This window comes from Rana temporaria, chromosome 3 (genome assembly GCF_905171775.1).
Source record: "Rana temporaria chromosome 3, aRanTem1.1, whole genome shotgun sequence".
NCBI lineage: Eukaryota > Metazoa > Chordata > Amphibia > Anura > Ranidae > Rana > Rana temporaria.
Window position 1 is genome coordinate 7,110,120 of NC_053491.1, and position 27,353 is coordinate 7,137,472.

Sequence of the window (27,353 nt, forward strand, 5' to 3'; positions counted from 1 at the left end):
TGCATGAAAGTCGCACCAGAATGTTATAGAAAGCAACAACTATGCAACAGCTGTCCGTGATCACTGTTCAGAGCCAAAGTCGTATCCAAGTTACAGCCATGCACAGTTGCATCAAAGTCGCACGCGTGTGAATAAACCCCAACATGAATACTCATCATTTTAATATATATTTAAATATAAAATATATTACAAATAAATATATAAAATATAAATATATTAAATATAAAATATATTAACTATAAATATATAAAATATAAAATATATTAAATATAAATATACGAAATATAAAATATATTAAATATAAATATATGAAATATAAATATATTAAACATAAAATATATTACATTTAAATATATTTAATATATTACCTATAAATATATGAAATATAAAATATATTAACTCTAAATATATGAAATATAAAATATATTAAATATAAACATATTAAACATAAAACATATGAAATGTAAATACATTAAATATAAAATATATTAACTATAAAAATATAAAATATTAAATATATTAACTATAAATATATGAAATATAAAATATATTAAATATAGATCTATTCAACATAAAATACATTACATTTAAATATATGAAATATAAAATATATTAAATATAAAATTATTAAACTTAAAAAATATATAATTAAAATATATTAAATATACAATATATTAACTATAAATATATGAAATATAAAATATATTAACTATAAAAATATAAAATATTTTAAATATAGATATATTAAACATAAAATACATTACATTTAAATATATGAAATGTAAAATATATTAAAGGTAAATATATTAAACATAAAATATATTAACTATAAATATATTAAATATAAAATATATTAACTATAAATATATGAAATATTAAATATATTAAATATAAATATACAAAATATAAAATATATTAAATATAAATATATGACATTTAAATATATTAAACATAAAATATATTACATTTAAATATATAAAATATATTAACTATAAATATATGAAATATAAAATGTAAATATATGAAATATAAAATATATTAAAAATAAATATATTATACATAAAATATATTGAATATAAATATATAAAATATATTAAATATAAATATATTAAACATAAAATATATTAAATATAAATATAAAAGATATTTAATATAAATATTTTAAACATAAAATATATTTAATACATTTAAATACATCAATATAAACTGATACATTCTGCTGGAGAGCTAAGCTTGTGAAAAGCACATGACTTGCTGTCTGGATCACCAAATGAAAATAGAAGAAAGAAAGCCTAAAAAATAAAACGAATGCAGCCATCACTCCTAAGAATTGGTAAACTTTTATGCAAGCATATATAAGCATATATTTTATGTTTAATATATTTATATTTAATATATTTTATATTTCATATATTTAGAGTTAATATATTTTATATTTCATATATTTACATTTTATATTTAATATATTTATAGTTAATATATTTAAATGTAATATATTTTATGTTTAATATATTTATATTTCATATATTTATATTTAATATATTTTATATTTCGTATATTTATATTTAATATATTTTATATTTTATATATTTATAGTTAATATATTTTATGTTTAATATATTTATATTTTATATATTTATTTTTAATATATTTTATATTTAAATGTATATTAAAATAATAAACGTTGGCTTTTGGGTTCCATACCGAGGAGAACGTTACAAACAAGTCACACAAGTTGAGCGTTGCTTTGAGGAAGCCCAGCATCGGCGCATCCTCCAAGGGGACACCTGTGGGAGCTTTGACGTATTTCCTTCTCCAAAAAATATTTGTTATGAAGAAAAGATACAATATATAAAATAACAGATAAAAAATAAACAACAAATCAAAGACATTGTATAAGGAAAGGTAGACCATTGGTGGAGTAGTTGAGGATCTCAGGATTCCTGTAAAGAAAAAAGAAATCACACAAGTAAAATAGTTTCACAAAATAAAAAATGAAAAAGTCAATTCTGGTTGATGGAACTTTGTGGACTTTGCGTCCTTGGAGGCTTGGATCGCAGTTGCGCTTGGATTCCAGTGTTTCTTGGATCCGGAGGGACACTTGGATTGCGGTGGGACTTGGATTTCGGTGAGGCTTCGATGGTGGTGAGGCTTCGATGGTGGTGGGACTTGGATGGTGGTGGGACTTGGATGGCAGGTGGACTTGGATGGTGGTGAGGCTTGGATGGTGGTGAGACTTGGATGGTGGTGGGACTTGGATGGCGGTGGGACTTGGATGGCGGTGGGACTTGGATAGTGGTGGGACTTGGATGGCAGTGGGACTTGGATGGCGGTGGGACTTGGATGGCAGTGGGACTTGGATTGCGGTGGGACTTAGATGGTGGTGAGACTTGGATGGCGGTGGGACTTTGATGGCGGTGAGACTTGGATGGCGGTGGGACTTGGATGGCGTTGGGACTTGGATGGCGGTGGGACTTGGATGACGGTGGGACTTGGATGGCAGTGGGACTTGGATGGATGGTGAGACTTGGATGGAGGTGGGACTTGGATGATGGTGGGACTTGGGTGGTGGTGGAACTTTAATGGTGGTGGGACATGGATGGATGGTGAGACATGGATGGTGGTGGGACTTGGATGGCGGTGGGACTTGGGTGGTGGTGGGACTTAGATGGCAGTGGGACTTGGATTGCGGTGGGACTTAGATGGTGGTGAGACTTGGATGGCGGTGGGACTTTGATGGCAGTGGAACTTGGATGGCGGTGAGACTTGGATGGTGGTGGGACTTGGATGGATGGTGAGACTTGGATGGTGGTGGGACTTGGATGGCGGTGGGACTTGGATGGCTGGTGGGACTTGGATGGATGGTGAGACTTGGATGGATGGTGAGACTTGGATGGCGGTGGGACTTGGATGGCGGTGGGACTTGGGTGGTGGTGGGACTTGGATGGTGGTGGGACTTGGATGGCGGTGGGAGTGAATGGCTGGTGAGACTTTGATGGCGGTGGGACTTGGATGGCTGGTGGGACTTGGATGGCAGTGGGACTTGGATGGCTGGTGAGACTTTGATGGCGGTGGGACTTGGATGGCTGGTGAGACTTTGATGGCAGTGGGATATGGATGGCGGTGGGACTTGGGTGGTGGTGGTGGGATTTGGGTGGTGGTGGGACTTGGATGGTGGTGAGACTTGGATGGTGGTGGGACTTGGATGGTGGTGGGACTTGGATGGTGGTGGGGCTTGGATGGTGGTGGGACTTGGGTGGCGGTGGGACTTGGGTGGTGGTGGGACTTGGATGGCGGTGGGACTTGAATGGCAGTGGGACTTGGATGGTGGTGGGACTTGGATGGCGGTGGGACTTGGATGGCGGTGGGACTTGGGTGGTGGTGGGATTTGGGTGGTGGTGGGACTTGGATGGCGGTGGGACTTGGGCGGCGGTGGGACTTGGATGGCGGTGGGACTTGGGTGGCGGTGGGACTTGGGTGGTGGTGGGACTTGGATGGCGTGGGACTTGGGATCCGGTGGTCTCCACCATGGTTGGACCTCCATGCTCTCACCTCGGGTGGCATCCCATAGACGTGACGTGAGTGGCAGTCACACAGCCTTATCAGTTCTCCGTCCAACAATTAATGATAGAAAGCTGGGCTGGAAAAGTGATAAGGAAGTGATACTGGCATCTGTGGATGATCTTCATGGCCAGAAAATATTCCGCACGCCGATCCGGCATCATGGGATCCCGGCGTGAGATCGGGACATCCACCTTCTCATTGATCGGGTCCTCGCCGTCCTTCTTCATGCTGACAGCCATGGATTCGCCAAATGTGTCCCCCGCAGCTCTCCTTTGGGTCCTCCAAGTTTTATATTTCTAGTAGTTATGCGGTGATATGAATATATCTCCCAACTCCACACCCTGCCCATTCATACCTCCCTTGCCTGCCTGTGCCCTCCCCCCGCTCTCTGCTATTGGCCAGGCCTGTGCCTCAGGTCATCTGCCGAATCGTTACATTCCAATTCACTGACACTTCGCTACATAAGTCCGGGGAGGAGCCGCAGTCACCAAATTCTACTCCTTATGCTGCACTAAGCCCCGAGTTCAGGGCGGGAGCGATGGGTAGAGGAGTCCCAATCCGCTCTACTGAACTCATGTGTATTTCATAATAATAAAAGATAGATAGATAGATAGATAGATAGATAGATAGATAGAGAGATAGATAGATAGATAGATAGATAGATAGATAGATAGATAGATAGATAGATAGATAGATAGATAGATAGATAGAGCTATAGGGCCAGATTCACAAAAGAGATACGATGGAGTATCTCAGATACACCATCGTATCTCGGATTTTTTCTGGTCCTATCTATGCACCTGATTCATAGAATCAGTTACGCATAGATAGGGCTGAGATCCGACAGTGTCACACTGTGTTACACTGTCGGATCTTTTTTTTTATTTAAAAATGGCGCCGGGGGCGTTCCCGCTGATTTACACTGAATAATATGTAAATCAGCGAGATACGCGAAATTCACGAACGTACGCGGACCCGACGCTGTGTTCTTACGTCGTTTCCGTAGCGGTTTTCCGTCGTATACTTACCCTTTCTAAAAGCAGGGGTAAGTATTGTTAAGTATGGCCGTCGTTCCCGCGTCGATTTTGAATTTTCCTACGTCGTTTGCGTACGCCGATTCACGAACACGCGCGTCGCAAGTCCCGCTCACGTCGCAACCACTGACGTCCTATTGACGTCAGTGGGAGCAATGCACGCCGGGAAACGACGCATGCGTATTTAAATCGGCGCGGGAGCGCGCCTGATTTAAATATGACACTCCCCTAGCCGCGGAATTTGAATTCCGCTGGGGGAGTTAGGATCCGCCGTCGCAAGTTTGGAGGTAAGTGTGTTGTGAATTTGACACTTTCCTCACAAACTTGCGAGGGCGGATCTTAATTCACATAGGTTACACGGATCTAAAGATCCGCTAACCTTTGTGAATCTGGCCCATAAGATATAAATAGATAGATTATTATTATTATTATACAGGATTTATATAGCGCCAACAGTTTGCGCAGCACTTTACATCAGGGAAGACAGTACAGTCACAATACAATTCAATACAGGAGGGATCAGAGGGCCCTGCTCGTTAGAGCTTACAGTCTAGAATTGTAGATAGATAGACAGATAGATAGATAGATAGATAGATAGATAGATAGATAGATAGATAGATAGATAGATAGATAGATAGATAGATAGATGGACAGATAGATAGATAGATTTCCTCCACAGATGATGTCAGATATCCCCCCAGTCTCTGACCTGAGGTGTCACAATTCATAGATTATGGGGGGGAGGGGAGTTGCCGATCATTCGGCCTCTTTCATGTCTCTCTAATATAAACCATAAAATAATCTCATTGCCTTCCCTTGTGTGATGGAAGAAACTCAGGAAGCTCGGGCCGCACCTCTGGAGCCTCCTAGCGATCGGTGATCTCGGATTTATTTGATCCTCAGGAAAGCTCTGATTGCTCAGCAATGTGTTCCCAACATGTTCCCGGCTCGGGGGTCCCTCCATCCATCCCTCCCTCCATCCATCTATCCCTCCATCCATCCCTCCTTCCATCTCTCCCTCCATCCATCTATCCCTCCATCCATCCCTCCCTCCATACATCCCTCCATCCCTCCATCCATCCCTCCATCCATCCCTCCCTCCATCCATCCCTCCATCCATCCCTCCCTCCATCCATCCCTCCATCCATCCCTCCCTCCATACATCCCTCCATCCCTCCATCCATCCCTCCATCCATCCCTCCCTCCATCCATCCCTCCATCCCTCCATCTATCCCTCCATCCATCCCTCCATCCATCCCTCCCTCCCTCCATCCCTCTATCCATCCCTCCATCCATCCCTCCCTCCATCCCTCCCTCCATCCCTCCCTCCATCCCTCTTTCCATCCCTCCATCCATCCCTCCCTCCATCCCTCCCTCCATCCCTCCCTCCATCCCTCTTTCCATCCCTCCATCCATCCCTCCCTCCATCCCTCCCTCCATCCCTCCCTCCATCTCTCCCTCCATCCCTCCCTCCATCTCTCCATCCATCCCTCCCTCCATCCCTCCCTCCATCCCTCTATCCATCCCTCCATCCATCCCTCCCTCCATCCCTCTATCCATCCCTCCATCCCTCCATCCCTCCCTCCCTCCATCCATCCCTCCATCCCTCCCTCCATCCCTCCATCCCTCCCTCCATCCCTCCATCCATCCCTCCATCCATCCCTCCATCCATCCCTCCCTCCCTCCCTCCATCCCTCCATCCCTCCCTCCATCCATCCCTCCATCCCTCCATCCATCCCTCCATCCATCCCTCCATCCCTCCATCCATCCCTCCATCCCTCTTCTATGTGAATTTCCAGGGACACCTTCTTCCTGCTGGGACCCCTCATGGGATGGGAGCTCAGCCACCGATCACCCATCTATTTATTCCAATGTAAAGGTATTTCCCCCTCTATATGATTCTTATGTGTTCCATTCACAGAGCATAATATATATTACTGTGCAAAAGTTTTAGGCAGGTGTAATAAAAATTGTGGGGGGGGTCACCCCAAATATTGATTGGATTTCTCTTCTGTTCACTCACTTTACATTTTGTACATTGAAAATAAACTATTAAAATATTTTTTTTTAAAAAACATTCTTACTTTACAGCATTTCTTCACACCTGCCTAAAACTTTTGCACAGTAATAGATATACAGTGCAACCTCTGATTACGAGGATAATCCGTTCCAGGAGAATGCTCGTCATCCAAAGCACTCGCATATCAAAGCGAGTTTCCCCATAGAAGTCAATGGAAACCAAAATAATGTGTTTCGCATTGACTTCTATGGCATGCAATACCGCGTGTGGCCAGAGGTGGGGGGGGGGGGCGCCGGAGAACCCTGGAATCACTCGGAGATCGTTCGGTTGCCCTCGGAAACCCACGGAAAGGCTCAGAAACACTCGCCGTATATCCTCGTCCCCCCTCCCCCCACCCAGTTCGCCGCGAGATTGTTACGTAGGATTCGCTTGGCGCTCTCAGCACAAGACGAGCGTCAGGAACAGATTTTGTTTGTGATCTCCTCCCACATGACTACAAATAACGAGGAATAAATAATAATAGCGGGATAAATATTTCACACGTCTCTCATAGAGAAAGAGAATACAAACAGAACCAGCGATCGATCCGGATACAACGATTGGAGATCAATTTTTCTCTTAGGAAATGTTGTGTTGTTTCATTTATTCAGCAAAAGGCCATTAAAAAAAACATAAAACAATAAAAAAAAATGAAAAAAAAATGAAACAAAAAAATAAAATAAAAAATTAAACATAAAATAAAATAAAAAATAAAAATAAAAATAAAAAAAAATTTAATAAAAAATAAAAATAAAACAAAAGCATAAAAAAGAATAAAAATAAAATACAAAATAAACAAATTAAAAATAAATATATAAAACAAAAAAATAAATAAATAATAAAACAAAAAAATAAATAAATAATAAAACAAAAAATAAATAAATAAAAAACATTATGGGAATTATTTGTCACATTTACACAAATTTGGAGATTGTTGATTTTCTAGATAAAAAATAAAATAAAAAATGAAACATAAAATAAAAAATAAAAATAAAAATAAAAAATAAATAAAATAAAAAATAAAAAAATAAAATAAAACAAAAGCATAAAAAAAGAATAAAAATAAAAAATAAATAAATAAATTAAAAAATAAATATATAAAACAAAAAAATAAATAAATAATAAAACAAAAAATAAATAAATAAAAAACATTATGGGAATTATTTGTCACATTTACACAAATTTGGAGATTGATGATTTTCTAGAGCACAAGACGAGCGTCAGGAACAGATTTTGTTTGTGAACTCCTCCCACATGACTACAAATAACGAGGAATAAATAATAATAACGGGATAAATATTTCACACGTCTCTCATAGAGAAAGAGAATACAAACAGAACCAGCGATCGATCCGGATACAACGATTGGAGATAAATTTTTCTCTTAGGATTGGGTTGTTTCATTTATTCAGCAAAAGGCCATAAAAAAACATAAAACAATAAAAAAAAAAAAAAAATTAAGCAAAAAAATAAATAAAAAATGAAACAAAAAATAAAACAAAAAAATAAAACAAAAGCATAAAAAAAAGAATAAAAAAAATAAATAAATAAATAAAAAAATATATTAAAAAAATAAATATATAAAACAAAAAAAAAAAAAAAAAAAAAAACATTATGGGAATTATTTGTCACATTTACAAAAAATTGGAGTTTGTGCGATTTTCTAGACAAAAATCCCCCCCCCCCCAAGTCATTTTCTAGGCAGAATTCACCACGTGTGCCAAAAAATGTTTATTTTCCTCGGATGTGAAGTGTTTATTTCCTCCCCCATTGTCCCGATTTGTCCCAAAAAGAAATCGCTATTTCTGCCAAACGCGTTCGCCGTATTTACTCCCCTCCCCTCCCCCGTACGCCGCGAGATTGTTACGTAGGATTCGCTTGGCGCTCTCAGCACAAGACGAGCGTCAGGAACAGATTTTGTTTGTGAACTCCTCCCACATGACTACAAATAACGAGGAATAAATAATAATAATAGCGGGATAAATATTTCACACGTCTCTCATAGAGAAAGAGAATACAAACAGAACCAGCGATCGATCCGCATACAACGATCGGAGATCATCGAGACCAAAATATACCGACCCCCGAGGGGGGAGAATATCTGTAATAATAATAATAATAATAATAATAATATTTAATAAATTTGTTTATTTATTTTATTTCACATTCCATTATTTATTCTCCACATTTATACGCAGACCAATCTGTCCAGAAAAGTGACAGTTGCAAAGGGATTGGAACAAACCACATGACCTCTTGGGGGTGCTTACAACAGTCAGCGTTTATTCACATGGTTTAACCCTTTTGCTGTCAGAGCCTACATACTAAAAGTCACACTTTAGAACCCCGGGAGATTTTGTTAAACCCCCCCCCAACATCATCTTCTGAAAACAGAGACCCTGGAGAATAAAATGGCGCTAATTGCTACTTCTTTACTCTTTTTTTACCACTTCAGCCCCGGAAGGCTTTACGCCGTCGTATCTTAGTTGCATATTTACGCTGGCCACTAGGTGGCGCTTCCGTCGATTTACGTGAGGAATGTGCCAATTAGGTAGATACGCCGATTCACAAACGTACGTACGCCGGGGCATTTTTTTACGTCGTTTACGTTCGGCTTTTTCCGGCTTAAGGTTACTCCTGCTATATGAGGCGTACGCAATGTTGGGCATCGTTCCCGCGTCTAATTTTTACGTCGTTTGCGTAAGTCGTTCGCGAATAGGGCTGTACGTAAGTTACGTTCACGTCTAAAGCATTGACGATTTGCGGCGTAATTTCGAGCATGTGCACTGGGATTCTTTCACGAACGGCGCACGCGCCGTTCGTAAAAAAACTTCAAATACGTGGGGTCACAGTAAATTTAAGTAAAACACTCCCACATCATCCGAATTTGAATTAGGCGGGCTTACGCCGGACCACATACGTTACGCCGCCGTAACTTAGGGCGCAAGTTCTTTCTGAATAGGGAACTTGCGCCCTAATTTACGGCAGCGTAACGTATCGGAGATACGTTACGCCCACACAACATTACGCAGGACTACCTGAATCTAGCCCTATATTTTTTTACGTTTTTCTATAATAAATATCCTCAAAAATAGGTAAAAAAAAAAAAATCCTCAGTTTAGTCCGATACGGATTCTTTTACATATTTTTGGTAAAAAAATCGCAATAAGCATTTATTGATTGCTTTGTGCAAAAGTTATAGCGTCTACAAAATAGGGGATAGTTTTATGGCATTTTTATTAATATTTTTTTGTTTTACTAGTAATGGCGGCGATCAGTGATTTTTATCGTGAATGCGACATTCTGGCGGACAAATCGGACAATTTTGACACCATTTTGGGACCATTGTCATTTATACAGCGATCGGTGCTATAAAAATGCACTGATTACTGTTTAAATGACACTGGCAGTGAAGGGGTTAGAGTTAAAGTTAGTTAGGTTTAGAGTTAGAATTAGGGTTAGGGTCAGAGTTAGGGTTAGAGTTTGGGTAAGAGTTAGAATTAAAGTTAAAGATAAAGTTAGGGTTAGCATAAGGGTTAGGGTTAGCATTAGGGTTAGGGTTAGAGTTACAAATAAAGTTAGGGTTAGAGTTCAAGTTAAAGTTTGTGTTAGTGTTAGAGTTAGGGTTAGCGTTAGAGTTAGAATTAGGGTTAGGGTTAGAGTAAGGGTTCAAGTTAGGGTTAGAGTTAGGGTTAGGGATAATGTTAGAGTCAGGGTTAGAGTTAAAGTTAGGGTTAGAGTTAAGATTAGCGTGTCCAAAGTTGCATGTTAGGGTTAGGGTTAAAGGATATGATTAGGGTAAATGTTAGGGTTAAGGTCTAGGGCTAGTGTTAAAGTTATAGCTAGGGTTAGAGTTAGAGCTAGGATTTATGGTTAGAGTTAGGGTTAGGGTTACAGTTAGGGTTAGATTTATGGTTAGAGTAGCATTAGATTTAGAATTAGGGTTAGGGTCAGAGTTAGGGTTAGGGTTAGAGTTAGAGTTTGGGTAAGAGTGAGAATTAAAGGTAAAGTTAGGGTTAGAATTTGGGTTAGCATTAGGGTTAGGGCTAGGGATAGCATTAGGGTTAGAGCTAGGGTTATGGTTCAAGTTAGAGTTTGAGTTTGTTAAAGTTAGGGTTAAAGTTAATGTTAGAGTTAGGGTTAGAGTTAGAGTTAGGGTTCAAGTTAGGGTTAGGGTTAGAGTTAGGGTTAGGGTTAGAGTTAAGATTAGCGTGTCCAAAGTTGCATGTTAGGGTTATAGGATAGGATTAGGGTAAATGTTAGGGTTAAGGTCTAGGGCTAAATGTTAGAGTTAAGGGCTAGTGTTAGAGTTAAAGTTATAGCTAGGGTTAGAGTTAGAGCTAGGATTTATGGTTAGAGTTAGAGTTAGGGTTAGGGTTACAGTTATGGTTAGAGTTAGGTTTAGAGTTAGACTTAGGGTTAGAGTTCAGGTTAGGGTTAGAGTTAGGGTTAGAGTCATGGTTAGAGTTAGGTTTAGCATTAGATTTAGAATTAGGGTTAGGGTCAGAGTTAGGGTTAGGGTTAGGGTTAGAGTTTGGGTAAGAGTGAGAATTAAAGGTAAAGTTAGCGTTAGAATTTGGGTAAGCATTAGGGCTAGGGATAGCGTTAGGGTTATAGTTAGGGTTAGGGTTCAAATTAGAGTTTGAGTTAGGGTTATAGAGTTAGAGATAGGGTTCAAGTTAGGGTTAGGGTTAGAGTTAAAGTTAGGATTAGAGTGTCCAAAGTTGCATGTTAGGGTTAAAGGATATGATTAGGGTTAAGGGTTAGGGTTAGAGTTAGTGTTAGGGTTAGAGTTAAATTTAGAGTTTAAGTTATAGTTAGGGTTAGGGTTAGAGCTAGGCTTACAGTTAGGTTCATGGTTAGGGTTAGAGTTAAAGTTAGGGTTAGAGTTAAAGTTAGAGTTAGAGTTAGGGTTAGAGCTAGGGTTAGAGTTAGAGTTAGGGTTAGGGTTAGAGTTAGAGTTATGGTTAGGGTTAGGGATTGTCAGGTCACCTGTGGCCGGGTGACAAGTGCACCCCGTTGGGGTCAGGGATGCACCACAGGGTAGTGAACCCTATGGCCGACTGCTGCAATCAGAGAGGAAGCATTAACCCGAAGATTCCCCAGGGCGCAGAGTCTAAGACCCAGCTTTGTGTTCACCAGAGCCTCTAGTGGTGAGGATGGTCTTCGCTGCAGCTGGATCCAGGTCACGACCCCTGGGATCCCCTAGGTCACGCTCCGCAGGGAGAGAGGGTAAGCATGAACCAGGACAAGCGATAGTGATGGGTAAGCCGAGGACGAGGCAACAGGCAGACAAGGGTAACCGAGGGTCAGGGTCATAGGCAAACAGGAGAAGTCAGGGACTAGCCAAAAACGGTACACAGGAAGGTAAACGTAGCACACTGCAGACAGGAACTTAAGCTAACAACAAGGTTGAACAGCAAAGCAGACCTGCAGTGCAACAGTTAATATAGACTTCCTGTATGGCCTGGGGTGGGGCCATACAGGAAGGAGAGATGATAAAAAGGCAGCCAGAAGAGGGTCAGGCCTCTAATGGACACATGAGGAGAAGGTAAGCTGCCAGACATTATTGCATGTCCATGACAGGGATAGAGTTAGAGTTAGGGATAGAGTTAAAATTAGGGTTAGAGTTATGGTTAGGGTTAAAGTTAGAGTTAGGGTTAGAGTTAGGGTTAGGGATAGAGTTAGAGTTAGGGATAGAGTTAGAGTTATGGTTAGATTTAAAGCGGTTCTCCACCCTAAAGTGGAGTCCAGCTGATCGGAACCCTCCCCCCCTCCGGTGTCACATTTGACACCTTTCAGGGGGGAGGGGGGTGCAGACACCTGTCTAAAGACAGGTATTTGCACCCACTTCCGGCCACACGCTACGGGCGAAAGACGGGCATTCCGTCACATCCCGTCTGTCGCCCGTTGTGTGATGGGAACACTCGGCTCCCAGCACACAGCGTGTGAGCCAATCGGCGGGCGCAGAGCGACTCGCGTATGCGCCGTAGGGAACCGGGCAGTGAAGCCGCAGCGCTTCACTTCCTGGTTCCCTGAGCGTGGATGGAGGGGGGAGCAGCAGAGAGACGAGCGATCACTCGTGCTCTGCTGCGATCAGAGTTTAGAGTTTGGGTTAGTATTAGGGTTAGGGTTAGAGATAGGGTTAGAATTAGACTTAGGGTTACAGTTAAAGTTAGGGTTAGAGTTAGTGTTAGAGTTAGGGTTAGAGTTAGGGATAGAGTTAGAGTTAGGGTTATGTTTAGCGTTAGATTTAGGGTTTGTGTTGGAGTTAAGATTAGGGTTAGAGTTAGGGCTAGAGTAAGGTTTAGAGTTAGAGTTAGGGTAAGGGTTAGAGTTAGGGTTAAAGTTAGAGTTTGGGTTAGGGTTAGAGTTATGGTTAGAGTTAGGTTTACAGTTAAAGTTAGGGTTAGAGTTAGAGTTAAAGGTTAGAGTTAGGGTTAGGTTTAGAGTTAGGGTTAGTGTTAGGGTTAAAGTTTGACTTAAGGTTAGGGTTAGCATTAGGGTTAGCTTTAGGGTTAGAGTTCGAGTTAAGGTTAGTGTTAGAGTTAGGCTTAGGGTTAGATTTATCGTTAGAGTTGGAGTTGAGATTAGGGTTAGAATTAGGGTTAGAGTTAGGTTTAGAGTTAGAGTTAGGTTTAGGGTTAGAGTTAGAGTTAGGGTTAAAGTTAAAGTTTGAGGTTGGAGCTAGAGTTAGAGAAAGAGTTAGTATTAGGGTTAGTGGTAATTGTTATGGTTAGTGGTAATAGTTGCCACTAACCCTAACCCTAAAAATGACTACTAAACCTAACTATAACCCTAACTCTCATCATAACCCTTACTCTAACCCTAGTGCTTTTCCAACTCCTATGCTAACTATAACCCTAACTCTAGCTCTAACCCTACCCTAACTCTAATCTTAACACTAACTCTAACCCTAACCCTGACCCTAACATTTAACTCTAGCCCTTAGGGTTATAGTTAGGGTTAGGATTAGGGTTAACAGTAATTGTTAGGATTAGGGTTAGCAGTAATTGTTATGGTTAGTGGTAATAATAATAATTACCATTAACCCTAACCCTAAAAAATGACTGCTAAATCTAACTGTACCTCTAACCCTAACTCTAACTATAACCCTAACTCTCATCATAACCCTAACTCTAACCCTAATGTTTTCTCCAAACCTAAAGATAACTATAACCCTAACACTAACTCTAACCCTACCCTAACTATAACCTTAACACTAGCTCTAACCCTAACTCTAACCTTAAAACTAACTCTAACCCTAACAGGGACCCTAAAATTTAACCCTAGCCCTTAATTCTACATCTTAACCCTACCCCTAGCCCTTAATTCTACCCCTTAACCCTAACCTTAACCTTTAACCTTAGGCCCCCTTCCACACGGGGCGGATCCGCTTGCAGCGGTCCGACAGCTCAGAGGGAGGTCTCTCCATTGATCTCCGCTGAGTCTGCGGATGACAGGTCCCTCTTCTGCTCACTGAGCTGGGAGGGGCTTGTCCAGTGCCGCTGTCTCCTATGGAGAGATCTGATAAAAACGGACAACATGTTTATTTTCATCAGATTTCAGGTCGGATGTCAGAGGACATGTCACCGCTGACATTCGATGCCCCATAGACCTGTATGGAGCTGCCGTTGAGGTCCGCTAAAAACACTGACAAGAGGACCTGAATGGTCCGACCGTGCGAAAGGTGCCTTAACCCTAATGTTTAACCCTAACCCTAATGTTTAACCCTAACCCTAATGTTTAACCCTAACCCTTACCCCAATGTTTAACCCTAACCCTAACCCTAATGTTTAACCCTAACCCTAGTGTTTAACTCTAACCCTAACCCTAATGTTTAACCCTAACCCTAATGTTAAACCCTAATGTTTATACCTAACCCTAACCCTAATGTTTAACCCTAATGTTTAACCCTAACCCTAATGTTTAACCCTAACCCTAATGTTTAAACCTAACCATAACCCTAATGTTTAACCCTAACCCTAATGTTAAACCCTAACCCTAATGTTTATCCCTAACCCTAACACTAATGTTAACTTTAATGTTTAACCCTAATGTTTAACCCTAACCCTAATGTTTAACCCTAATGTTTAACCCTAACCCTAATGTTTAACCCTAAACCTAATGTTTAAACCTAACCCTAACCCTAATGTTTAACCCTAATGTTTAACCCTACCCCTAATGTTTAACCCTAATGTTTAACCCTAACCCTAATGTTTAACCCTAACCTAATGTTTAAACCTAACCATAACCCTAATGTTTAACCCTAAGGTTTAACCCTAACCCTAACCCAAATGTTTAACCCTTACCCTAATGTTTAACCCTAACCCTAATTTTAACCCTAACCCTAATGTTTAACCCTAACCCTAATGTTTAAACCTAACCATAACCCTAATGTTTAACCCTAATGTTTAACCGGAAACCCTAATGTTTAACCCTAACCCTAATGTTTAACCCTAACCTTAACCCTAATGTTTAACCCTAACCCTAATGTTTAACCCTAACCCTAATTTTTAACCCTAACCCTAATGATTAAACCTAACCATAATCCTAACCCTAATGTTTAACCCTAATGTTTAACCCTAACCCTAATGTTTAACCCTAACCCTAATGTTTAACCCTAATGTTTAACCCTAACCCTAATGTTTAACCCTAACCCTAATTTTTAACCCTAACCTTAACCCTAATGTTTAACCCTAACCCTAGCATGTGTTAGTGCATTTTGGAAAGTGCTACATTCTGCCTCTTCGCTGCACTTTTGAAAACCGCACCACAAACTCAGCTCCCCATTCAGATGAGTGAAAATGTGTCAAATACACATCAAAAACGCACTGCAGTTGCATTTTAGGTGCATTTCTTGAGTCACATCCCCATATTTCACAGGTGAATGCCAACCAAAAAATGCCCCGGAAACACCCCAGAAACACATCAAAAACACACTTGTGCTTTTAACTTTTTTTTTTAATTAACGGAGAAGTGTGAAAGCACCCTAAAAGATTCTATTATGTCTGCAAAACAGTAACTGTCAGTACCCTAATTCTTCCATAGGTGGCGCTTTGAAAAACAAAAACTCCTACAGGTCATCAGAATAATAGAGCGAGAATTATCGCCCTCCCTCCGATGTGTAATGTGTATAGCGGAAATATCCTTTTGGAAGTAGCCACACCGGTCGCATGTGTATAATTATATATGTATTTGTTTGTATGTGGGGGGCAGAGGGGGCTTATAAATCTTTTTTTGTGTTTTTTTTTTAATTTACAATGTTATTTAACCCCTTCAACACCAGGCACTTTCACCCCCTTCCTGCCGAGGCCAATTTTCAGCGCTGTACCCAAATAAAACATTTATGATTTTTTCCCCCCACAAATAGAGCTTTCTTTTGGTGGTATTTGATCACCTCTGCGGTTTTTATTTTTGGCGCTATAAACAAAAAAAGAGCGACAAAAAATTGTGTTTAAAAGACCGCCGCGCAAATACAGTGGGGCATAAAGTATTGTAATCTTTGGGGGTTCTAAATAATTTTCTAGCAAAAAATACGGATTTTAACCTGTTAGCTACAAATGTCAGAAATTGGCTTAGGAATGAATGGGCTAAGGGCTGGATTTATATGTTTGGGTTAGGGTTAGGGAAAAGGGTTTAGATATTAGGGTTAAGGGCTAGTGTTAGCATTTGAGTTAAGGGCAAGGGTCAGATGTTAGGGTTAAGGGCTTGGGTTGAATGTTTGGGTTAAGAGTTAGGGGTTAGATGTTAGAGTTAGGGTTAAGGGTTAGGGTTAGGTGTTAGGGTTAAGGGCTAGGGTTAGATGTTAGGGTTAAAGGTTAGGGTTAGATGTTAGAGTTAGAAGCTAGGGTTAGGGTTAGATGTTAGAGTTAAGAGCTAGGGTTAGCTGTTTGTTTAAAGGGCTAGGTTTAGGGTTAGATGTTATAGTTAGTGTTAAGGGCTAGGGTTAGATGTTAGGGTTAAGGGCTAGGGTTAGATGTTAGTGTTAATGGTTAGATGTTAGAGTTAAGAGCTAGGGTTAGGGTTAGATGTTAGAGTTAAGGGCTAGGGTTAGATGTTAGGTTAGGGACTAATGTTGGATTTTTGGGTTAAGGGCTGTGGTTAGATGTTAGGGTTAAGGGTTAGGGTTAGAGGTTAGTGTTAAGGACTAGGGTTAGGTTTTAGGCTTTACGAGCTGTGGTTAGATGTTAGGGTTAAGGTCTTGAGTTAGCTGCTAGGGTCAAGGGCTAAGGTTCGATTTTAGGGTTATAAGCTGTGGTTAAATGTTAGGGTTAAGGGCAAGGATTAGATGTTAGCTTTAGATGTTAGGCTTAAGGGCTAGGGTTAGATGTTAGGGTTAAGGGCTAGGGTTAGATGTTAGGGTTAAGGGCTAGGGTTAGATGTTAGGGTTAAGGGCTAGGGTTATATGTTAGTGTTAAGGGCTAGGGTTATATGTTAGTGTTCTCAGGCCTTTCCGCGTGTTTCCGAGGCTCTCCGGCGCCCCCCACCACCTCTGGCCCCATGCAGTATTGCATGCCATTGAAGTCAATGTGGAACAAATTATTTTCGTTTGCCATTGACTTAATTTGGGAAACTTGCTTTGATATGCGAGTGCTTTGGATTACGAGCATTCTCCTGGAACGGATTATACTCGTAATCCAAGGTTCCACTGTACACCTACGATAAAAAAATCATAGACCCTTCATTTCTATGTAAGTGGGCAAACTTACACAATCTGCAGGGGACCAAATATGTATTTTTCCCACTGTGTATACAGTATATATATATATATACAGTGGAACCTCAGCTTGCGAGTAACGCGGTTAACGAGAGTTTCGCAATTCGTAACTCGGTTTGCCAAAGCGGATTGCAGTACTGTGTTTGGCCTGAGGTGGGGGGGGGCGCCGGAGCCGAGCAGAGCCGAACATCGCCGATCGCAGCTGATCGGCGCCGTTCCGGAATGCACACAAAGGCCCGAGTACAGCATGGCTGACCTTGGCAAATCTCTGGAACTAAGTCTTTCTGAGGTTTGCCAAGGTCAGCCGAGGTGTCCTCTGACCTTTTTTGGACGTTTCTGAGGCTCTCCAGCGCCCCCTCACCACCTCTGGCCACATACGGTATTGCATGCCATTGAAGTCAATGTGGAACGAATTTCTTTAGTTTCCATTGACTTCAATAGGGAAACTCGCTTTGATATGCGAGTGCTTTGGATTACGAGCAATCTCCTGGAATGGATTATGCTCGTAATCCGAGGTTCCACTGTACACCTATGATAAAAATTATAGACCCTTCATTTCTTTGAAAGCGGGCAAACTTACACAATCTGCAGGGGATCAAATATGTATTTTCCCAACTGTGTATAAAGTGGAACCTCGGATTGCGAGTAACGCGGTTAACAAGCGTTTCGCAATTCGAGTGCCGTATTTTTTTAAAATCGTAACTCGGTTTGTGAGTGTTGTCATGCAAAACGAGCACGATTCAGACCAAAGCGGTGTGCAGTACCGTGTTTGGCCTGAGGTGGGGGGCGCCAGAGCCGAGCAGAGCCGAATGTCGCCGATCGGGAATGCACAGAAAGACCTGAGGACAGCAAGGCTAACCTCTGCAAATCTCAGGAACTAAGACCCAGATTCACAAAGAGGTGGGCGCACATTACGACGCCGTAACGCAAACGTCGTACGCCACACCGACGCAGCACGGAGAGACAAGCACTGCATTCAGCAAGCTATTGCTCCCAACACTGCGCCAGCGTGGCGTAGGATTCGAAGGCGTAAGCCGGTGTAGGTGGAAGTGGGCGTGACCCATGCAAATGAGGCGTGACCCCATGCAAATGATGGGCTGAGTGCCAGACAGATACGTATCACGAACTGCGCATGCGCTGTGATGTGGACGCTTTCCCTTGCGCATGCTCACAACCTACGCCCAGCCAGACACACGTCCAACGTAAAATACGCCGGTTTGTGTTCCCTGTTGCAGACCTTTGCATGTCTGCTGCTGGGTTGTGCCTCCTTTATGAGGAATAACTTTACGCCGGATGTACAACTTACGCGCACCTCGCGTAGCCTACGTCGGGCGCACACAGGTTCGTGAATCGCCGTATTTCCCTCATTTGCATATTTGAATGGCTAATCAATGGGAGCGGCACCATGCACCCAGCCTAAATGTGCGCCCACCCTACGCCGGCGTAAGCAAGATACGTCAGCGGGGTGTAGCCTGGCTTTAGGCGCATATCTGTTTGTGGGTCTGGCGCAGAGATACGACGGCACACATTTGCACTTACGTCGGCGTAACTTGTTATACGTCGTCATAAGTGCTTTGTGAATCCGGGCCTAAGTCTTTCTGCATGCTTCCGAGGCTCTCTGGCGCCCCCCCTGACCTCAGGCCACATGCGGTATTGCATGCCATTGAAGTCAATGTGGAACGAATTACTTAAGGTTCCATTGACTTCAATAGGGAAACTCTCTTTGATATGTGAGTGCTTTGGATTACGAGCATTCTCCTGGAATGGATCATACTCGTAATCCAAGGTTCCACTGTACACCTATGATAAAAATTATAAATTTATGAAAATTATAAAATAATTTCTTTGTAAGCGGGCAAACTTACACAACCTGCAGGGGATCAAATATGTATTTTCCCCACTGTGTATACAGTATATATATATATAGTATATATGAGGTACTGTATGTCTCCCTGGTATACGGCGCGGGTCCCGTCTCACCGATGAGCCCCCCCCACACATGCAGAAAGCCGTCAGCACGGATTGCATGTCATGACTTATTTGGGCGCTCCGCTTTGCGTCGTCAGCGGCAGGTTCTCTTGTTTCCATGGAGACTGGCTGTGTCACGTCTTTTCTATTTTTTGTCCTCGCCGTGTTTCCATGGCAACGTGTATTGACTCTTCCAGAAAGGCTATTTTCATCATTTCCTGGATGTTGGGATGATCTGTATGTTTACCTCCATCGGGGTGTTTCTGTTGATGGCGGTGCGTTGTGTATGTTGTGGATCGGCTGGGCTGCGCATGTTTTTATTTTGGATTGATGATCGGAGGTATTATTCCTGCGTCTGTACGGCGGGCGCGCGTGTCTGCCATCGCCGCCTATACATCCCTTACAAACAACATACACACTTTATATTCCATGGGAGATCCTCTGAATGGGATCCAATGAACAATCCCAGAGGTGGAAATTGATACAAAGTTGCATTTGTTCAGTTTGGAGCAACCTAACTATTTATCCACCAAACCTGTGTGATCCTCTAGACCAATGATGGGGAACCTCGGCACCCCCGGATGTTTTGGAACTACATTTCCCATGATTCTCAGGCACTCTGCAGTGTAGTGGAGCATCATGGGAAATGTAGTTCCCAAACATCTGGGGTGCCGAGGTTCTCCATCGCTGCCCTAGAACATCGGTCTCCAAACTCTGGCCCATGGGCCGGATGCGTCACTTTGCTTAACTTTATTCATCCCTTGTGGCACTATTCTTCCACTGATACCAATGATGGGACACTAGTCCTCCCACTGATACCAATGATGGGACACTATTCCTCCCACTGACACCAATGATGGGACACTATTCCTCCCACTGACACCAATGATGGGACACTATAACTCCCACTGATACCAATGATGGGACACTATTCCTCCCACTGACGCCAATGATGGGACACTATTCCTCCACTGATACCAATGATGGGACACTATTCCTCCCACTGACACCAATGATGGGACACTATTCCTCCCACTGACACCAATGATGGGACACTATTCCTCCCACTGATACCAATGATGGGACACTATTCCTCCCACTGACACCAATGATGGGACACTATTCCTCCCACTGATACCAATGATAGGACACTATTCCTCCCACTGATACCAATGATGGGACACTATTCCTCCCACTGATACCAATGATGGGACACTATTCCTCCCACTGATACCAATGATGGGACACTATTCCTCCCACTGACACCAATGATGGGACACTATTCCCCCCACTGATACCAATGATGGGGCACTATTCCTCCCACTGACACCAATGATGGGACACTATTCCTCCCACTGACACCAATGATGGGACACTATTCCCCCCACTGATACCAATGATGGGGCACTATTCCTCCCACTGACGCCAATGATGGGGCACTATTCCTCCCACTGATACCACTGGAAGGAAGCCCGGAATGGCCTCCAGTTTACTCGGCTGCCAATGGCGCGATTTTAAAAAACATTACATTATTCAGGATCACTGTATTTGGAGTTCTGAATACTGTAAAGTGCAATGGTGGGAGGGGAGATCTTTTAGACCCACCAATCCCTCCATAAAGGGATCGGATCCCCACCTATGAATGTCCCAAGGGATGTTTACATTCCTTGTGACAGCAGGAAAAGTGATAAAAATGTATATTTTTTTTTAAAAGAGACAATGAAAAAAAAAAAGAAGATTTTTTTTTTTTAAAGCACCCCGTCCCTGCGAGACCGCACACAGCAAGGAAAGCGCACACGTAAGTCTCACCCGCTTATGTAAATTGCATTCAAACCACACATGTGAGGTATCGCCGCGATCATCAGAGCGAGAGCAATAATTCTAGCCCTAGACCTCCTCTGTAACCTGGTAACCATTACTTTTTTTTAAAGCATCGCCTATGGAAATTTTTAGGTACTGTAGTTTGTCGCCATTCCACGAGCGCGCCCAATTTCAAAGCGTGACATGTTAGGTATCTATTTACTCGACGTAACATCATCTTTCATATTATACAAAAAAATTGGGCTAACTTTACTGTTTCGTTTTTTTTTTTTAATTCATGAAAGTGAATTTTTTTCCAAAAAATTGCGTTTAAAAGACCGCCACGCAAATACAGTGGGGCATAAAGTAATGTAATCTTTGGGGGTTCTAAGTAATTTTCTAGCAAAAAATACGGATTTTAACCTGTAAGCAACAAATGTCAGAAATAGGCTTAGGAATGAAAGGGTTAAGGGCTAGGATGAGGTGTTAGGGCTAAGGGCTGGGTTTATATGTTGGGGTTAGGGTTAGGGAAAAGGGTTTAGATATTAGGGTTAAGGGCTAGTGTTAGAGGTTAGCATTTGATTTAAGGGCAAGGGTCATATGTTAGGGTTAAGGGCTAGGGCTGGATGTTTGGGTTAAGAGTTAGGGGTTAGATGTTAGAGTTAGGGTTAGGGTTAGGTGTTAGGGTTAAGGGCTAGGGTTATATGTTAGTGTTAAGGGCTAGGGTTAGATGTTAGGGTTAAGGGTTAGATGTTAGAGTTAAGAGCTCGGGTTAGCTGTTTGTTTAAAGGGCTAGGGTTAGGTTTAGATGTTACAGTTAGTGTTAAGGGCTAGGGTTAGATGTCTCCGTGAGATCGGTGTTGAGGGGTGTTAGACTGACACCCTGCAAAAACGATCGCCGCAATGCCATATGACATCCACTCAGGATATTGAAACCACTTTGCCGCCATCTTTTTGCATAAGGCGGGCGGGAAGGGGTTAATGAAGGGACAACATTTAGCAACTTATTGCTACACTTAGAGGCGCCTCTCTTCTCCAATACCCTGCAAAAAAAATGCTTTGATATACAAGCGCTTTGGATTACAAGCATGTTTCTGGAACGAATTTTCTTCGCAATCTGAGGTTTTACTGTATATCCCATAGTTTGTAGACGCTATAAGGTTTGCGCAAACCAATCAATATATTTAGATAATTTTTTCCCCAAAAATATGTAGCAGAATACCTATTGGCCTAAATGTATAAATACATTTGTCAGTCTTTTTTAATTTATATAATAAAAACAAAAATCCCAGTGGTGATCCTATACCACCAAAAAAAAAAGCTTTATTTGTGGGGGGGGGGGGGGGGGATGACATGAATGTAGTTTTCAGCGTTGCATGACTGCGCAATTGTGAGTTAAAGTAACGCAGTGCTATAACTATAGCAAAAAAAAAAGCCCTGGTCATGAAAGTTCGGAGGGGGGGTAAATCTTCCAAAGGTCAAGCATTCAGATGTCAAAAGTTCCAATACTGCACGTGTGCTTACGACAGGAAAGCTTATCTTACAAAAATTCTCGCTGTCCCGCCCTCGCCTCCGGTACTGAACGGCAGAGAAAGAATGTCCATCGTGCGCGTCAGAGGCAGAGCTTACACGGAAGATCCTGGAAGAAAGCCGACATCTAGATAAGAAGGCAAAACAAGCGGAACATTCCCTCCCATGTCAGGGCTTGGCTGCCATATTGATGTGACACCTGCACCTGGATGTCCGGTGTTCATTGAGTGTAGCTTCCGATCCCAAACCAGCCCGTCGCACCTGATAGAGGCGTCATCAGCCGAAACACGTTCAACTAAGAATTAAAAATAGACATTTGTGAAACTGATCACCAATGTAAGGAACATTCTTCTCACTGATCACCAATGTAAGGGACATTCTTCCCACTGATCACCAATGTAAGGAGCATTCTTCTCACTGATCACCAATGTAAGGGGCATTCTTCTCACTGATCACCAATGTAAGGGACTTTCTTCCCACTGATCACCAATGTAAGGGACATTCTTCCCACTGATCACCAATGTAAGGGACATTCTTCCCACTGATCACCAATGTAAGGAACATTCTTCCCACTGATCACCAATGTAAGGAACATTCTTCTCACTGATCACCAATGTAAGGGACATTCTTCTCACTGATCACCAATGTAAGGAACATTCTTCTCACTGATCACCAATGTAAGGGACATTCTTCTCACTGATCACCAATGTAAGGAACATTCTTCTCACTGATCACCAATGTAAGGAGCATTCTTCCCACTGATCACCAATGTAAGGGAGATTCTTCCCACTGATCACCAATGTAAGGGACATTCTTCTCACTGATCACCAATGTAAGGGGCATTCTTCTCACTGATCACCAATGTAAGGAACATTCTTCCCACTGATCACCAATGTAAGGGACATTCTTCCCACTGATCACCAATGTAAGGAACATTCTTCTCACTGATCACCAATGTAAGGAGCATTCTTCTCACTGATCACCAATGTAAGAGACATTCTTCTCACTGATCACCAATGTAATCAACATTCTTCTCACTGATCACCAATGTAAGGGACATTCTTCTCACTGATCACCAATGTAAGGGACATTCTTCTCACTGATCACCAATGTAAGGAACATTCTTCTCACTGATCACCAATGTAAGGGACATTCTTCCCACTGATCACCAATGTAAGGAACATTCTTCCCACTGATCACCAATGTAAGGGACATTCTTCTCACTGATCACCAATGTAAGGGACATTCTTCTCACTGATCACCAATGTAAGGGACATTCTTCTCACTGATCACCAATGTAAGGAACATTCTTCACTGATCACCAATGTAAGGAACTTTCTTCTCACTGATCACCAATGTAAGGAACATTCTTCTCACTGATCACCAATGTAAGGGACATTCTTCCCACTGATCACCAATGTAAGGGACATTCTTCCCACTGATCACCAATGTAAGGAACATTCTTCCCACTGATCACCAATGTAAGGAACATTCTTCTCACTGATCACCAATGTAAGGGACATTCTTCCCACTGATCACCAATGTAAGGGACATTCTTCCCACTGATCACCAATGTAAGGGACATTCTTCCCACTGATCACCAATGTAAGGGACATTCTTCCCACTGATCACCAATGTAAGGGACATTCTTCTCACTGATCACCAATGTAAGGGACATTCTTCTCACTGATCACCAATGTAAGGGACATTCTTCCCACTGATCACCAATGTAAGGAACATTCTTCTCACTGATCACCAATGTAAGGAACATTCTTCTCACTGATCACCAATGTAAGGGACATTCTTCTCACTGATCACCAATGTAAGGGACATTCTTCCCACTGATCACCAATGTAAGGGACATTCTTCTCACTGATCACCAATGTAAGGGACATTCTTCCCACTGATCACCAATGTAAGGAACATTCTTCTCACTGATCACCAATGTAAGGAACATTCTTCTCACTGATCACCAATGTAAGGGACATTCTTCCCACTGATCACCAATGTAAGGGACATTCTTCCCACTGATCACCAATGTAAGGGACATTCTTCTTTCTGATCACCAATGTAAGGGGCATTTTTTGCAGCTTGATGAAGGACGGGGTTCTTGTATGAAGATTGAAGTAAAATTCTTTTGAACAGAAACTGAGATTACATCTCCAATTTTTTGTTACAAATCTGGTGGAAGAACGAGGACCACATGGGATGTGAATCTCGAAAGGAAGTGAAAGACACGGCAGAGGCGTCCCATCCTGAATATATATATATATATACAGAGCCTTGAAAAAGTATTCATACCCCTTGAAATTCTCCACATTTTCTCATGTTACAGCCAAAAACATAAATGTATTTTTTTGGGATTTTATGTGAGAGACCAACACAAAGTGTCACATAATTGTGAAGTGGAAGAAAAATGATAAATGGTCTTCAACATTTTTTACAAACAAATATGTGAAAAGTGTGGGGGCCCCCTTTACTCTGATACCCCCAACTAAAATCTAGTGGAACCAATTGTTTTTTAGAAGTCACCTAATTAGTAAATAGAGTCCACCTGTGTGGATTTTTTTCTCAGTATAAATACAGCTGTTCTGTGAAGCCCTCAGAGGTTTGTTAGAGAACCTTAGTGAACAAACAGCATCATGAAGGCCGAGGAACACACCAGACAGGTCAGGGATAAAGTTGTGGAGAAGTATAAAGCAGGGTTAGGTTATAAAGAAAAATCTCCCAAGCTTTGAAGATCCCACGGAGCTTCTGTTCAATCCTTCATCGGAAAATGGAAAGAGTACGGCACAACCGCAAACCTACCAAGACACGGCCGTCCACCTAAACTGACCGGGCCGGGCAAGGAGAGCATTCATCAGAGAAGCAGCCGAGAGGCCCATGGTAACTCTGGAGGAGCTGCACAGGAGATCCACAGCTCAGGGGGAAGAATCTGTCCACAGGACAACTATTAGTGGTCTCTCCACAAATCTGCCCTTTATGGAAGAGTGACAAGAAGAAAGACATTGGAGAAAGAAAGACATAAGAAGTCCTGTTTGTAGTTTGTGAGAAGCCATGTGGGGGAGGGGACACAGCAAACATGTGGAAGAAGGTGCTCTGGTCACATGACACCAAAATTCAAAGTTTTTGGCCGAAAAGCGAAACGCTATGTGTGGGGAAAACTAACACCGCACATCACCCTGAACACACCATGCCCACCGTGAAACATGGTGGTGGCAGCATCATGTGGTGGGGATGCTTTTCTTCAGCAGGGACAGGGAAGCTGGTCAGAGTTGATGGGAAGATGGATGGAGACAAATACAGGACAATCTTAGAAGAAAACCTGGCAGAGTCTGCAAAAGACTTGAGACCGGGGCGGAGGTTCGCCTTCCAGCAGGACAACGACCCTAAAGTACAGCCAGAGCTACAATGGAATGGTTTAGATCAAAGCCTATTCATGTGTTAGAATGGCTCAGTCACAGTCCAGACCTAAATCCCATTGAGAATCTGTGGCAAGACTTGAAAATTGCTGATCACAGACGCTCTCCATCCAATCTGACAGAACTTGAGATATTTTACAAAGAAGAAGAATGGGGGAAAATGTCCCTCTCTAGATGTGCAAAGCTGGTAGAGACCCCCCCAAAAAGACTTGTAGAGAAAGGCGGTTCTACAAAGTATTGACTCCGGGGGGCGCCATACAAATGCCCCTCCTCCCACACTTTTCACATATGTATTTGTATCATTTTCCTTCCACACCACAATTATGTGACACTTTGTGTCTCTCACATAAAATCCCAATAAATTACATTTATGTTTTTGGCTGTAACATGAGAAAATGTGGAAACATTTTTAAGAGGTATGAATATTTTTTCAAGGCACTCTATTTCGGCAGTTTATTACAAAAATTATATATATATATATATATATATATATATATATATATATATATATATATATATATATATATATATATATATATACTTATTTATTAATACAGAATATATATTTATTTATATATAAATATATATATATTTGTTTTAGCTGTACTGAATTTAAGTATATATATATATATATATATATATATATATATATATATATATATATATATATTATAAATAAAAAAAAAAATATATATATATATCCACTTAATACAGTACAGCTAAAAAAAATTAGCTGTACTGTACAAAATCCACGTAATAAATAAATAAATATATATATTCTGTGTGTATATATATATATATATATATATATATATATATATATATATATATATATATATATAATGTTTTAGCTGTACTGTATTTAAGTGGATATATATTTTTTTATTTTATATTTATATTTATTTATACAGAATATATATATATATACTGAATTTAAGTATATATATATATATATATATATATATATATATATATATATATATATATATATATATATATATATATATATATTTATTTATTTATACAGAATACACACACACATATATATATATATATATATATATATATATATATATATATATATATATATATATATATATACATATATATTTATACTATATATATTTATACTAATATATAAAAAATGTTTTAGCTGTACTGTATTTAAGTGGATATATATATATATATATATATATATATATATATATATATATATATATATATATATATATATATATATATATATATATATATATA

The 27,353-nt window shown here is 40.9% G+C and overlaps 1 protein-coding gene across 1 annotated transcript; it reads right to left on the reverse strand.

Annotated features, from left to right (window-relative positions):
• Window positions 1-2,579: 2,579 nt before the first annotated feature.
• On the reverse strand, window positions 2,580-3,530 carry LOC120930257 (extensin-3-like). The gene has a single exon (XM_040341479.1). The coding sequence runs from the start codon at window positions 3,528-3,530 to the stop codon at window positions 2,580-2,582; it is 951 nt and encodes a 316-aa protein (XP_040197413.1).
• Window positions 3,531-27,353: the final 23,823 nt, after the last annotated feature.